This window comes from Bos indicus, chromosome 6 (assembly GCF_029378745.1).
Source record: "Bos indicus isolate NIAB-ARS_2022 breed Sahiwal x Tharparkar chromosome 6, NIAB-ARS_B.indTharparkar_mat_pri_1.0, whole genome shotgun sequence".
NCBI lineage: Eukaryota > Metazoa > Chordata > Mammalia > Artiodactyla > Bovidae > Bos > Bos indicus.
The window spans coordinates 20,665,315-20,680,246 of record NC_091765.1 but is presented as its reverse complement, the minus strand read 5'-3'; the positions used below and the strand labels follow the sequence as shown (position 1 = coordinate 20,680,246).

The following is a 14,932-nucleotide window of genomic DNA, read 5'->3' as shown; positions in this document are numbered from 1 at the left end:
CTTAGCCAGGTTGAGTCTGAGGTATGCAAGGGGGCTCCACATACAGTTCTTATAAAACTTTTACCCATCAAACTAGATCACATCTATAGTTATAGCAATAGAGCATTATTTATCAATGCCTAGTGAATATTCTCTTTCTAAAGCTTCTTGCTTTATGACTATAGTTAATACTCTAAAAAATAAAATCATACAACATGTTGTCCATATCCAAATTTAAGAGATGGTATTGACCTAGCCATAAACAAAAGAAAAATGTGTATCTTTTGCGTTAGTATCCTGCTTTGCTTGGAACCGCCCATCTCTGCTTCACTAAGTCAAATCTCCCTACTGATTGATTTGTCTCTGAATCTCAGAGATAAAACTAAGTCATTTAGAATATGTCAAAGATGTTTAATAAATATTTGTTGATATGTTGATTTACACTAAGTAAATCCTATCCACTCCCTGATAGCTCCTTTAAGTTAGCTATATAGTATAATCAGTAAGAACTTTGCATCTAGTTCCTTCTAACTGGCCTCTGCAGTAGTCATTTCAGTTCTCAGAACTGCCATTGCAGCTCCATTTATCTGTTCTGATCTCATATTACTTTTTCTCTTTTTTTTTGCTTAAGTGAAGTCATGAAACAGAAGTGTGACTTTTACCAGTTTCACATGCAAAGCTAAACGTTTCTTTAAAGTTCTATCTATAACTGTGTGGATTTCCTTCCTGGAAAGCATGCTAATGAAATAGAGTTTGCCAATTGTATAAGGTGTTTTGGGTATTTAAATGAATGCCATTTTTTTTTTTTCTCATAGCATTGCTAAATCTTCCGTAACAAATTTTCTTGCTTCTTTACCCATTTAACATTGTTTGCCAGGCAATGGAGAAATAAAGTGAAATGAGACAGGATCCTTTCCCTCAAGGAATTGCTTTACAGTGAGGTGAAGAAAGAACTCAACATGGATAATTCCAATATCCATTATATATAAATTCCAGTATCCAGTATATTATGACTGTTGCTTTATCTGACTTAATGTTTGCAGTGACTATGACCAAGAATTACAGAAGCACTAGAAGCTGGCTTTAGAGAAGGCTTCCTTGAGGAAAGGATGACTGCGTCAAGGAAGGGCAGGGAGATGGGGAGGATGGGGCGGGGCACTTCAGTAGACAGTGTGGTGTGATCAAAAGCACAGAAGCTCCAGAGCACATGGTGCCCTCAGTGGAATGGCTTTTGGATGTTTTATTACATTTCCCACCATTCACCCAGTTGCACTGTTATGGATTCTGCCATTTTATTTCTAACACTTTAGACACAGAAAATTATGCACGACAGTGATTAGAGAGCTCTGATGTTACTCTTACCCTTGTTTGACAGGTCTTGCATAATTCTAGTCCTGGTTCTCACATGTGTGTAAACGTCCTCACTGGCCTTCATTAAATGATAATCAAGCATATTTGTCCCTGCTCTCTCTTATCCTGTCCACAGAACTTCTGCAACCTCCTGGACCAGTCATGCAGCTGCCCCAGCAGCCCCAGTCCCAGCCCCAACTGCAGAAACAACTTCCACAGCCACAGAAGCAGCCGCCACAGCTGCAGCAGCCCCAGCAGCAGCCCCCACAGCAGCAGCCACATCACCCCTTAACTAATAACTCTCAGTCAGAGTCGGTCAGCTCGTACTCTTCGTCTGGATCCACCAATCTGTACATGAGACGGCCCAATGCAATGAGCCCTTATCCAGGCTCTTCGCATACTTCAGATATTTATGGAGGTGCCAACCCTGTGAACCTCTATTCCACCTCATCCCAAGCTGCAGGTTCCTATTTGAATTCTTCCAATCCTATGAGCCCCTACCCTGGGCTTTTGAATCAGAGTAACCAGTATCCATCATATCAATGCAATGGAAACATATCAGTGGACAACTGCTCCCAATATCTGGGCTCCTATTCTCCCCAGTCTCAGCCCATGGATCTCTATAGGTATCCAAACCAAGACCCTCTCTCTAAGCTAAATCTGCCACCCATCCACACACTTTACCAGCCAAGGTTTGGAAACAGCCAGAGTTTTACTTCTAAATACTTAGGTTATGGAAACCAAAATATGCAAGGAGATGCCTTCAGCAGCTGTACTATCAGACCAAATGTACACCATGTAGGGACATTTCCTCCTTATTCCACGCATGAGATAGATGGCCACTTCATAGGAGCCACCTCTAGATTACCGCCCAATTTGAGCACTTCAAACATAGACTATAAAAATGGTGAGCATCACCCAGCGTCTCATTTAATCCATAACTACAGTGCAGCTGCAAACGTGTTCAACAGCTCCCTTCATGCTCTGCATCTCCAAAACAAGGAGAACGACATGCTGTCCCACACAGCGAATGGCTTATCTAAGGTGCTTCCGGGTCTTAACCATGAGAGAACTCCTCCTGTGCAGGAAGGCTTGCACAAAGTACACGAGGCTGGCAGTCAGGAAAAGCAGCCTTCGGCCACCGAGGACAATGATGAGGTCTGGTCTGACAGCGAGCAGAGCTTCCTGGATCCTGACATCGGAGGAGTGGCTGTGGCTCCAACTCATGGGTCAATTCTCATCGAGTGTGCAAAGCGCGAGCTGCACGCCACGACCCCTTTAAAGAATCCCAACAGGAATCACCCCACCAGGATCTCGCTTGTCTTTTACCAGCACAAGAGCATGAATGAGCCAAAACATGGCTTGGCGCTCTGGGAAGCCAAAATGGCCGAGAGAGCCCGTGAGAAAGAGGAAGAAAAGTGCGGCCCAGACTATGTGTCTCAGAAAACCCACGGCAAAAAGGTGAAACGGGAGCCCACTGAGCCGCATGAACCTTCCGAACCCACTTACCTGCGCTTCATCAAGTCCCTTGCTGAAAGGACCATGTCCGTGACCACAGACTCCACAGTAACTACATCTCCATATGCCTTCACTAGGGTCACGGGGCCTTACAACAGATACATATGATGTCGCCCCTTGAGTTGGTTACCTCATTTGAAAAGACCACAACCAACTTGTCCGTTAGTGTAGTTCTCATGACGTGGGCAGTGGTGAAAGGACACAGTAATCCTGACAAATGTGGTGGGAAGAACCTCGGCTCACCAGCAAAACAAGAGGTCATCTTGCCATAGCACTTAATTTCCACTGACTCCTAAGTGGTCACAGATGGAATCTAGGCAAAAGACCAAAGCATTCTATGCAAAAAGAAGGTGGAGAAGGAAGTGTTCCACAATTTACATTTTTAAACACTGGTTCTATTACTGGACGGGACGATATGTAAATGTGATTCCCCCCCTTTACAACTCTACACATCTGTGACCACTTCTAATAATACCAAGTTTGCATAGTCATGGAACACAAATCAAGTACTGTAGTATTACAGGGGCAGGAATCTTAAAATACCATCTGGTGCTGAATATACAATGTACTGAAATACTGGAATTATGGCTTTTAAACATGCAGTTTTTACTGTAACCTTAATATTAACTTTTATTTATCGAAATAGCTACAGGAAGCGTGAATAGACAGCAAAACACTGAATTTGTTTGGATGTTCTAAGAAATGGTGCTAAGAAAATGGTGTCTTTAACAGTTGAAAATTTAATGCCTTTATACCGTCAAGATGCTATCAGTGTACTCTGATGCCCTTGAATAATGGGGGTACCTTTTCATTCAAGTTTTTAATCATAATTACCTATTCTTACACAAGCTTAGTTTTTAAAATGTGGACATTTTAAAGGCCTCTGGATTTTGCTCATCCAGTGAAGTCCTTGTAGGACAATAAACATATATGTACATATATATACACATATGTATATGTGCACAGACATGTATATCTATAAATATTTTAAATGGTGTTTTAGAAGCACTTTGTCTACCTAAGCTTTGACAACTTGAACAATGCTAAGGTACTGAGATGTTTAAAAAAAGAAAAAGAAAAAAAGTTTACTTTCATTTTAGAATGAAAAGTTGATTTTTTTAAGGAAAGCTTTTAAAATATTTTTGCTTTTAGCCATGCATCTGCTGATGAGCAATGTATCCATTTTTATTACAGCCAGTTACATCCAAAATGGGGCTTACTGGATTCAAGGGAATACATTAGTCCACAAAACACATGTTTTCTGGTGCTCATCTTACATGCTATACTGTAAAACAGTTTTATACAAAATTGTATGACAAGTTCATTGCTCAAATATGTAGAGTTTTAAGAATTTTCTATTAACTGCAGGTAATAAATAAAAGCATGCTACAGACTCAACAAAGCTAGTTCACTTAAGCCAATGCTGTTTTATGGATCTGTATGGTTCCCTTTGGTGAACCAAATGGCAGTCTGCCTTTGTGTTGATAATTGTACATTTTAATGTTGTCATGTCTTAGCTTAAGTGTCCTCTTTACCAGAAAGATTGAGCAGACTGATGCCTGCATAAGATGAATAAACAGGGTTAGTTCCGTGTGAATCTATTAATTAAAAAAATTTAAAAACAGGCAGCTGGTTTGCTGTGGTGGTTTTAAATCATTAATTTGTATAAAGAAATGAAAGAGATGTATAGTAAGTAAATTAAATTGTAAACAAACTTTTTTAACGCAATGCTTTAGTATTTTAGTACTGTAAAAAGAAATTAAAATATATACATATATATAAATATATATATATATAGATTTGAAACAAAATTCACATCATGATGGTGCTACTCAACCTGCTACAAATATATCATAATGTGAGCTAAGAATTCATTAAAGGTTTGAGTGATGTTCCTACTTGTCATATACCTCAACACTAGTTTGGCAATAGGATATTGAACTGAGAGTGAAAGCTTAGAGCATTGTGTACCATCATTTTTTTCCAAGGCTTTTTTTTTTTAGTTAAAAAAAAAAACATACCTTTTTCCAATACTTGATTTCTTAGCAAGTATAACTTGAACTTCAACCTTTTTGTTCTAAAAATTCAGGGATATTTCAGCTCATGTTCTCCTTATGCCAACACGTCACCTGTGTTCATGTAAAATTGTTGTAGGTTAATAATATATTCTTTTTCAGGGATTTAACCCTTTTATTTTGAATCCCTCCTATTTTACTTGTATATGTCCTGATGTAACTAAAACTAATCTTGTAAATCTGTTGGCTGTTTTTATTGTAAAGAAAAGCATTTTAAGAGTTTGGAAAATCTTTTGACTGTTTCAAGCAGAAAAAAATTACATGAAAATAGAATGCACTGAGTTGATAAAGGGAAAATTGTAAGTCAGGAGTTTGGCAAGTGGCTGTTGGCTAGAGTCTTTAACTCTCTAAATAAAAGATGTTTTGATCCTGTAATCAATACAGGTACAGATCCACAGGACTTTTCTACACAAGCAAAACACTTAGGGGGATGGTGTGCAATCAACTGTACAATTATGTCTTAGTCTGTGTACATTTTTGCTTTTTAACATTTCAAATAAATTCTTTATCAATGGAGGCCTTTGAGTTTTATTGGTCAAATCTTAATGGATTTTTTTAGTCAAAACATGGCTTTTGTCTTTAAAATAAATTTTTCTTCTCTAGTTTTTGGCTGTGACCAGTTTACAAGCATTTCAAGAACATTTGCTTTATATATTTCAAACTGCATGATTTGAATGTTTTGCATATGCCATGTATCTAACCCTAAATATTTGGTTACTACATGCACATTTGTTGATTTTGAGTCAACCAAATCCCTAGATGAGTGAATATTTGGTTTCTGTATCAATCCACTGTCATTTGTCAAACTGCTGGCCAACAGAGCAGGACGTATAGTTTGGGGGGTTGAGGAGAGGCTAGGTAGGAAGGAGAAGAAATTAAGTGGCATATTGTAAATATCAGATCTATAATTGTAAATATCAAACCTGCCTCAGAATGAATGGAAAGCAGATCTCCAATTTGCTTATATAGGAATATCAGGTTGACTATATAGCCATACTTGAAAATGCTTTTGAGTGGTGTCAACTTTACTTGAATGAATTTTTCATCCTGATTGACGCACAGTGGTGTACAGTTCACTTCTAAAGCTAGTGGTTAACTTGTGTAGGAAACTTCTGCCGTCTGACACTAAGATAATGAGTTCTGTGTGCATTTTTCTACGCTTTTTTTAAAAACTTATTTTCATGAGATGTTCGGTTTGTCTATAAAAATCTGAGGATGGTTATAAATACTGTAAGTATTGTAATGTTATGAATGCAGGTTATTTGAAAGCGTTTATTATTATATCATTCCTGATAACGCTATGTGAGTGTTTTTAATAAAATTTATATTTATTTAATGCACTCTAAGTATTGTCTTGTTGTTGAAGTTTCTGTTCACTTCCTGAATTACTGCCACCTCAGTGGGGCAGAAGGTAATGAAAAACAGGAGCTTTTTAAAGATACTTTTTAGATGGTTATTCTTAATAGTAAACTATATCTAATCAGATCAGATCAGTTGCTCAGTCATGTCTGACTCTTTGTGACCCCATGAATCGCAGCACACCAGGCCTCCCTATCCATCACCAACTCCCAGAGTTCACTCAGACTCAGGTCCATCGAGTCAGTGATGCCATCCAGCCATCTCATCCTCTGTCGTCCCCTTCTCCTCCTGCCCCCAATCCCTCCCAGATTCAGAGTCTTTTCCAATGAGTCAGCTCTTCACATGAGGTGGCCAAAGTACTGGAGTTTCAGCTTTAGCATCATTCCTTCCAAAGAACACCCAGGGCTGATCTCCTTCAGAATGGACTGGTTGGATCTCCTTGCAGTCCAAGGGACTCTCAAGAGTCTTCTCCAACACCACAGTTCAAAAGCATCAATTCTTCAGCACTCAGCCTTCATCACAGTCCAACTCTCACATCCCATACGTGACCACAGGAAAAACCATAGCCTTGACTAGATGGACCTTTGTTGGCAAAGTAATGTCTCTGCTTTTGAATATGCCATCTAGGTTGGTCATAACTTTCCTTCCAAGGAGTAAGCATCTTAATTTCATGGCTGCAGTCACCATCTGCAGTGATTTTGGAGCCCAGAAAAATAAAGTCTGACACTGTTTCCACTGTTTCCCCATCTATTTCCCATGAAGTGGTGGGACCGGATGCCATGATCTTTGTTTTCTGAATGTTGAGCTTTAAGCCAACTTTTTCACTCTCCACTTTCACTTTCATCAAGAGGCTTTTTAGGTCCTCTTCACTTTCTGCCATAAGGGTGGTGTCATCTGCATATCTGAGGTTATTGATATTTCTCCTGGCAATCTTGATTCCAGCTTGTGTTTCTTCCAGTCCAGCGTTTCTCATGATGTACTCTGCATATAAGTTAAGTAAACAGGGTGACAATATACAGCCTTGACGTACTCCTTTTCCTATTTGGAACCAGTCTGTTGTTCCATGTCCAGTTCTAACTGTTGCTTCCTGAACTGCATACAAATTTCTAAAGAGGCAGATCAGGTAGCATCCAAATAATTAAGGCCAAAATATTTCTCTGATTGAATAGCTAGTCAGCTGACTTTTTTTTCAAGCTTATTTTTTAACCTACTCACTTTTCATGTGTAGCCAGTGTCAGGAATGGAGTAACAGCTCTACTGAGGACCTCAGCTGACCGTCCCTCCTCGTGTACAGTCTCAGCACCATTGGCGACAGCAGGGACCCCAGAGTTGAGTTCACATTGCTTAAGTCTAAAGCCAGCCCTTTTCTCAGATTCTCATTTTCCTCTTCCTGTCTACTCTTAATGGAAAATTCCTCTCCCTGGCTGTCAGAAAGGCAGGCCGTGTTAGTGAGTGGGAAGAGGTGGCCTGAGAAGCACCAGACAAACACATGTCCACATCCACCCCACGTGGCTCCAGGAAGCCGGAAGCTAGGTTGCTCTCCTCTCGATCCCTTCCCTGTCGTGTGACCACTCCTCACACAGCCCCTGTGCACTCCTGCTGAACACTTTGTAGAAACGCAAGAGAGCAAACAGAGTTACACGTTCTAATTACCTCGAGTCTTCCAACTGTCGTCCCTACCGCTTCTGAAACTGGTAGAGAAATCATTTATATCATGCGTGAGGTAAGAGAATTCTTTCTCATATTTTTGTCTCCATCAAATAGTCATTCTTGAATCCAGAAAATGACTGCCATTTAATAACCTTTGAACTCATTCCCTGGGTGATTCCTCTAGCATTCTACTCAAAGCCAGGGTGGTAAGAAGCAATGTCACCGTTAAAAAGCAGTAATCCAACCATTTGTGGGTTTTGTTTTTGTTTTTAATTTCAACCCTCTGGAGATGTTGTCAGTTCTCATTTCACAATCCATCCTCTGGCTTAACCTTGGGAACTTCTAGCTCTTCAGGTTTGCTAGCCTGCACTGCTCCAGGCAAGGGGAATTTAAGATTCTGTGAGTGCAAATCTTTTCCTGCCAGGGGCCTTCCTGATCTCACTGGCCAGGCAGAGGCTGATGCCAATGCCCCATAAATGAAGGTGTGGGCCACTTTGCTGCTTCCGAGCCTGCAGGTGGACTTGAATCAGGGAGACAGCTGACAATGACAGACAAGCCAGCATCAAAAGCTTTATTGGCCCCTTGCCTTCTCTGGAAATAACTGCCAAGAATGAACCTTTTCATGCAAGCAGGCATGCGCACAGCTGCCGTGTCACACAGTACCCCTTACTACTCTCCGTGGTCTCTTTAGTTGCTCTAGTGTAAAAACCCTCCTGCTTTGGGTAATTTGAGCTTCTATTCCTTTCCATCAGCTGTGTAAGAACCAAATTCAGTGAGAAAAGACCTTATTCATCCAGGCAGCTACTGTTCAAGCTGCAGAGAGTTTTTAATTGGTTTTGTGGGTTTAAAGGCCACCTGGAGGTGAGTGTCCAGCATCTTTCTCAAATCAATGCAGTGGGAGAGTGCTGGCCACAGGAAGACACTTGCTAACTAACTTCAGTCTCAGGCTTTGCAGTAAGGGGTGGGGCACTTCCTCCCTGCCTCCCTCCCGTGAGAAACACACTCTCTAGTTAGAGTGGTGAGAAAATGTTCACAAAAGATGCCCAGCAGAGAATTAGCAGTAATTATAGATTATTTCAGTTTTGCCAGCACTCTTCAGTTTCAAAGAACAAAGATACTTTTGTTCCCATATTCTCGAGGCCACCTGCCTGCATTTCCCTCTCTTACAAGGCAATTTCTCACAAATGTCTTTGCTCCCTCTCAAAACATTTCCCTCTTGAAAGGAGCACTCTTTCCCTTGCATGTATGCTGCACAAATATGCTTTCTTTGGGGGCTTCCTTTTATGCAATTTCAAAAGAATTTCTCGACTCAAATTGACATTTTACTCTCTAATCAATTCTTAATTCAAACTGAAATGAGATTTCTCCTTAGGTGTTGAGTAAAATAGTAGTTACACAGAGATACTCCACTTCTTCCCTACCCCCACAAGAATGAATTCAGATCATTTAAATTCACTGAATTAAGGATTTCTAGGCATATTCACGGAGCACTTGCCTTATAGTCCTTGCACAGAAGAGTCCCATTAATAGAAATCTGGGTGGTGTTGCTTGAAACTTGAGATGCCCCTGGTAGCCTAACACCTCTCTCACAAGCAGCTCTTGACTGAGCTTTAAGGAACACGATGAAGCACCAGCAGCAGTACAGCAGAAAGCATCAGGCTCTGGATGCAGACGAGCAAGCACTTTTACTGCTTAAGCCTCATCTGTGAAAATCAGTAAAATACTGCATTCCTCACAGGGATATGGTAAGGGTTAATAAGAGTCTAAAACTTTAAGTACAAACTAGAATAAACAGTTATTTTCACAAAGTGTTTCCTTTCCCTCCCCTTTGCTTCATGCTAGCAGGTGCTTTCCACTGATCACACCCCAGTGCTCATCCAGCTGACTCCTCACCGCGGGACCTGGGATTCCCTCACCCTTGACCAAACAGGTTTGTGTAACAGCATATGAGCTCTTGATCATGAAGCACCAATAGGACCTCAAAGCTAGAGAGAAGACAGTGACAAGAACAAGGAAATAATTCTCTGTCATATATTCTTATTGAGCCTCAGACTGATTTTCAGGTAAGTAAATCAATCCAAAAAAGAAAGTAAAAGTGACAGTCCCTCAGTCGGGTCCAACTCTGTGATCCCATAGACTGTAGCCCACCAGGCTCCTCTGTCCATGGGGATTTTCCAGCCAGCTGTTGCCATTCCCTTCTCCAGGGGATATCCCCTGCCCCAGGGATGAAACCCAGGTCTCCTGCATTGCAAACAGATTCTTTACCGTCTGAGCCATCAGGGTATAGTAAATAATCCCCTGGTGACTGTGTAAAAGTTCCAGTAGTTGGAATGACATCACAGTTTTTAAGATACTAAATGCCCACCAAAGACAAATAAAAAGCTCAAACAATTTGAGTTAAAATCAGAAGGGAAAAAAATCAGAGCATAAAATAAATGACTGAGGAAATTATATTTGTATTTCCTTTTATTACAATATCACTTACTAACAGGTATATATTTCATGAAATTAATGTCTATAATATCCATGTTTCAAATATGTATATTTTAATAAAATATTTTAAGGGAGAATATATTAAAATGAAAGAGTTATGTTTTAAATATTATGTACCACCGATTAAATTTTCATTTTTATATTCCCTAAATGATGACTTACCATAAAGAACTATAATTTTGGGTTCAAATCCTGGCTCTGCATTCCTAGTATGCAACCTTGGGCTGTGTGCTAATCTGTCCTCTATTTTCCTCAATTCACACATCCCCAAAATGAAAATAATAACAACTATGCGACAAGGTTGCTGTGAGGAATAAATGAGTTCATTTAAAGCACATCAAACGAACTAAAAACAAAAAAGTCAGACGTTATGTTAATTAGTTGAGCTGAAGCTATAATTTCCTAACATAGTGGTTTTATTTTATGCATTTTCAAGTCATTAATGAGAAAAAGGAAGTACATTTTAACTTACAAAACCAGGGATAAGCAGATTTGAATGAGATCTTAGAGATCACCTTTTCCACCACCCTGGTTTTATATAATCATTCATTAATTCACCCATCCATTAAGAAATAGTTTAAACCTTCACTCTTAAAGCTGGTTTCAAGTGCATTTCTAGGAGTTAGGCATCCAGCAACAAGCAAAACCAATATGTCTCTATCTTCTTGGAGCCTATATTCTAGTTAGGAAAGAGAGACACAGAATAAAGTATTAATAGATAAGTGCAGGAGGAAAAAGTAAGGCAAGTTAAGGGGAAAGGGAGCACTGACTATTGGGAGGACTGCTGGATTTTCTAAATAATCAGTAGTCAGCCAAGGAGGTTTTACTGACAATATTTGAAGATGAAAGTCATGTGGATATTTGAGAAAGAGTATACAAGCAGAGAGAAAAGCAGGAGAAAAGCTCTAAAGTTGGAAAACTCAGAAAAGCTGTGGCCATACCAGAATGAGCCATGAAGAGAGTGGTGAGGATAAGGTCAGATGGTGGCCTTCACTCCAAGATGATGATATTAGAGGGTTCTCAGCAGAGGAGGAACATGACCTGATTTGTGTTTTAAAGGGTAATTCTGTGTTAAGAATGGATTTTAAAAAGTAAAGACAGATCTAACCTCATGAAGTTAATTGGTCATTTCAAAATTTTAATCCAAAACATTCTTCTCCAAGACATGTAATCATCAAACTGTTTAAAGCCAGAGAAAAAAAAGAATTTATAAGAGGCAAGAGACAAAAATTTTCTCCCATCAGATTATCAGTGGATTTCTCAGCAAAGACCTTACAGGCCAGGAGAGTATGAGGATGATACAGGCAAAGTGGTAAAAGAAACTGTCAACCAAGAATACTTTACCAAGCAAAGTTGTTCTTCAGAACTAAAGGTGAAATAAGACTTTCCAGAATAAACAAAAGCTGAGAGAATTGATCACCATTAAACCAGCCTTATAAGAAAGGCTGAAATGAGTTATTTGAGGTGAAAGGAAAAAATGTCAACTACTAAAATGAAAACATAAAAATATATCAGATGTTGATGCTGTGTTGTGCTGTGCTTAGTCGCTCAGTCGTGTCTGACTCTTTGCAACCCCATGGACTGTAGCCTGCCAGGCTCCTCTGTTCATAGTGATTCTCCAGGCAAGAATACTGGAGTGGGTTGCCATGCTCTCCTCCAGGGGATCTTCCCAACCCAGGGGTAAAGGTTAGCATATAGTCATATTCAGAATACTCTAATACTATAACATGGTGATGTGCTATTTAACTCTAGAATAAAGGTTAAGTCATAAAGCATAAAAATAGCTCTAGGTTCAACAATTTGTTAATGGGAGCACAGTAAAAATGATGGTGGGCTTCTCTGGTGGCTCAGTGGTAAAAAAAAATTCAACTGCCAGTGCAGGAGATGCAGGTTTGATCCCTAATCCAGAAGATTCCACATGCTGTGGAGCAACTAAGCTTATGCACCACAACTCTTGTGCTCTAGAGCCCAGGAGGTGCAGCTGCTGAGCTCACTCACAACAAATACTGAAGGCTATGCACTCTAGGGTCTAAGAGCCACAAAAAATAAGCCCATGTGCTTCAACTACTGAAGCCCATGCTCCCTAGAGCCTGTGCTCTGCAATAAGAGAAGCTATCACAATGAGAAGCCCACAGACCATAACTAGAGAGTAGTCCCCACTCTCTGCAACTAGAGAAAATCTGCATGTAGCAATGAAGACCCAGAACAACCAAAAATTAAATAAATTATTTTTGAAAGTGGAATGTTGCAAAAGCAGTTCTAAGATGGAAGTTTATATATGCATATATTAAGAAAAAAGAAAAAATATCTCAAATAAACTGCTTAAGTTTACAATACAAGGAACTAGAAAAAAAGAAGAAAGTAAGCCCAAAGTTAGCAGAAGCAAGGCAATAACAAAGATCAGAGCAGAAATTAATGAAATAGAGACCATAAAAAATCAAAAAGATCATTAAAATTAAGAGTGGATTTTATTTTTTTTGAAAAGATGAAATTTATGAACTTTTAGTCAGACAAACTTTGAAAAACTGGAAGAGGACAAGGACTCAGAATGACAAAAAACAGAGAAGTTACAACTGATAGCCCAGAGATACAAAATATCATGATAGACCATTAAAAAAAAGTTACATGTCCCAAACTGGATAATGTAGACCTGGAAAAAATCCCAGAAACAGAAAAACTTCTAGAAAGACTGAATCATAAAGAAACAGAATATGAAAGATCAATAGTGAGTAAGGAGATTGAATCAGCATTCAAGTTGGTCAACAAACAAAGTCTAGGACCAGACTACTTCACTGGTGAATTCTATCAAATATTTATAGAACAAACACCCACATCATCAATAGACAGTTCATCCAGGCAAAAAATCAATAAAGAAAAGTAGCCTTAAATAATACATTTCACCCAAACAATACCTATAGAACATTCCATCTAAAAACAGCAGAATACACCTTCTTAAGTGCATGTGGAACTTCCTCCAGGATAGATCACATTCTAGGCCACAAACAAATCTCAAAAAATTTAGGAAGGCTGAAATTATATCAAGCATCTTTTCCAACCACAATGTTATGTAAGTAGAATTGAAAATAGGAATACAACTTTATAAATCCATGGGACAAGGCTTTCCTGGTGGCTCAGTGGTAAAGAATATGTATGCCAATGCAGGAGACATGGGTTCAATCCCTGATCCAAGAAGATATCACATGGCATGGGGCAATTAAGCCCACTTGCCAGAAATACTAAGCCTGTGCTCTAGATCCTGGGAGCTGCAACTACTGAAGCCTGCATGCCCTAGAGCGTGTGTTCTGCAAAGAAAAGTAACTGCAATGAGAAGCTCAGGAACCGCAACTAGAGAGTGGCCCCCATGAGCCACAACTAGAGAAAACCCCATGCAGCGATGAAGACCTACTACAGCCAAAAATAATTAAATAATAAATAAATAAATCCGTGGGGCACAGCAAAAGGGGTTCTAAGAGGGAGGCTTATAGTGATACAGGCCTACCTCAAGAAACAAGTAAATCTCAAACAACCTATCTTTCCATATAAATAAATTAGAAATAGAAAAGCAAATCAAGCCCAAATTCAGCAGAAGGAAAGAAATAAGGATCAGAGAGGAAATAAAGATTAAAAGTAAAATCAATAGATCAATGAAATTGAGTTGTTTTAAAAAAAACTGAGCCAGACTCATCAAGAAAGAAAGAGAGGGCCCAAATAAAATAAAGTTAGAAAGGAAGAGGGGAAGTTATAACCTGTATCACAGAAATATAATCATAAGAGAATACTATGAACAGTTATATGCCAATAAACTGAACAACCTAGAAGAAAGGGAAACAGTCTTAGAAACACTTAATCTTCCAAGACTGAATCAGGAAGAAGAAAATCTGAATGATCATTTACTAGTAATAAAGTTGAATCAGTAATCAAAATCGCTCAATAAATAGGACAGACCTCTTCACAGGGGAATTCTATCATATGTTTAATGAAGAGATCTTTCTTAAACTATTCCAAAAAAATTGAAGAGGAGGGGTTAATTCAAAACTCTTCCACAAGGCCAGCATTACTATGATATGAAAACCAGACAAAGCAGTAAAAAATGAAGAAAAACAATATTACACACCAAAATCCTTGATGAACATATATGCAAAAATCCTCAACAAAATATTAGCAAATCAAGTTCAACAATACATAAAAAGGATCATATATCATGATTGAGTGGGATTTATTCAGGAATACATGGATGATTTAATAACCAGAAATCAGTCAATGTGATATACCACATTAATGAAAGAAGTATAAGAATTACATGATAAATCTTAATAGATGCATAAAAGCCTTTGATAAAATTCAACATCCATTTAAGATTAAAGATCTTATCAAAGTTGGTATAGATGGCACATATCACCAAATAATAAAGGATATTTATGACAAACCCACAGCTAACATCATTTTCACTGGTGAGAAAGACAAAGATGTCTAGTCTTGTCACTTTTATGCATCAGAGTATTGATAGT

General features: G+C 38.9%; 1 protein-coding gene across 4 annotated transcripts in view; it reads left to right on the top strand.

Moving 5' to 3' along the window:
* TET2 (tet methylcytosine dioxygenase 2) overlaps nucleotides 1–6,268 on the top strand; it is a 143,919-nt gene extending 137,651 nt beyond the window's left edge. For all 4 annotated transcript variants that reach the window (XM_019962356.2, XM_070791124.1, XM_019962357.2 and 1 more), the window contains exon 11: nucleotides 1,466–6,268. In XM_019962356.2, coding sequence (XP_019817915.2) covers nucleotides 1,466–2,955 — 1,490 coding nt within the window. In that variant the 3' untranslated portion in view covers nucleotides 2,956–6,268. The remainder of the gene's footprint in view (nucleotides 1–1,465) is intronic.
* The last annotated feature ends 8,664 nt before the right edge of the window (nucleotides 6,269–14,932 follow it).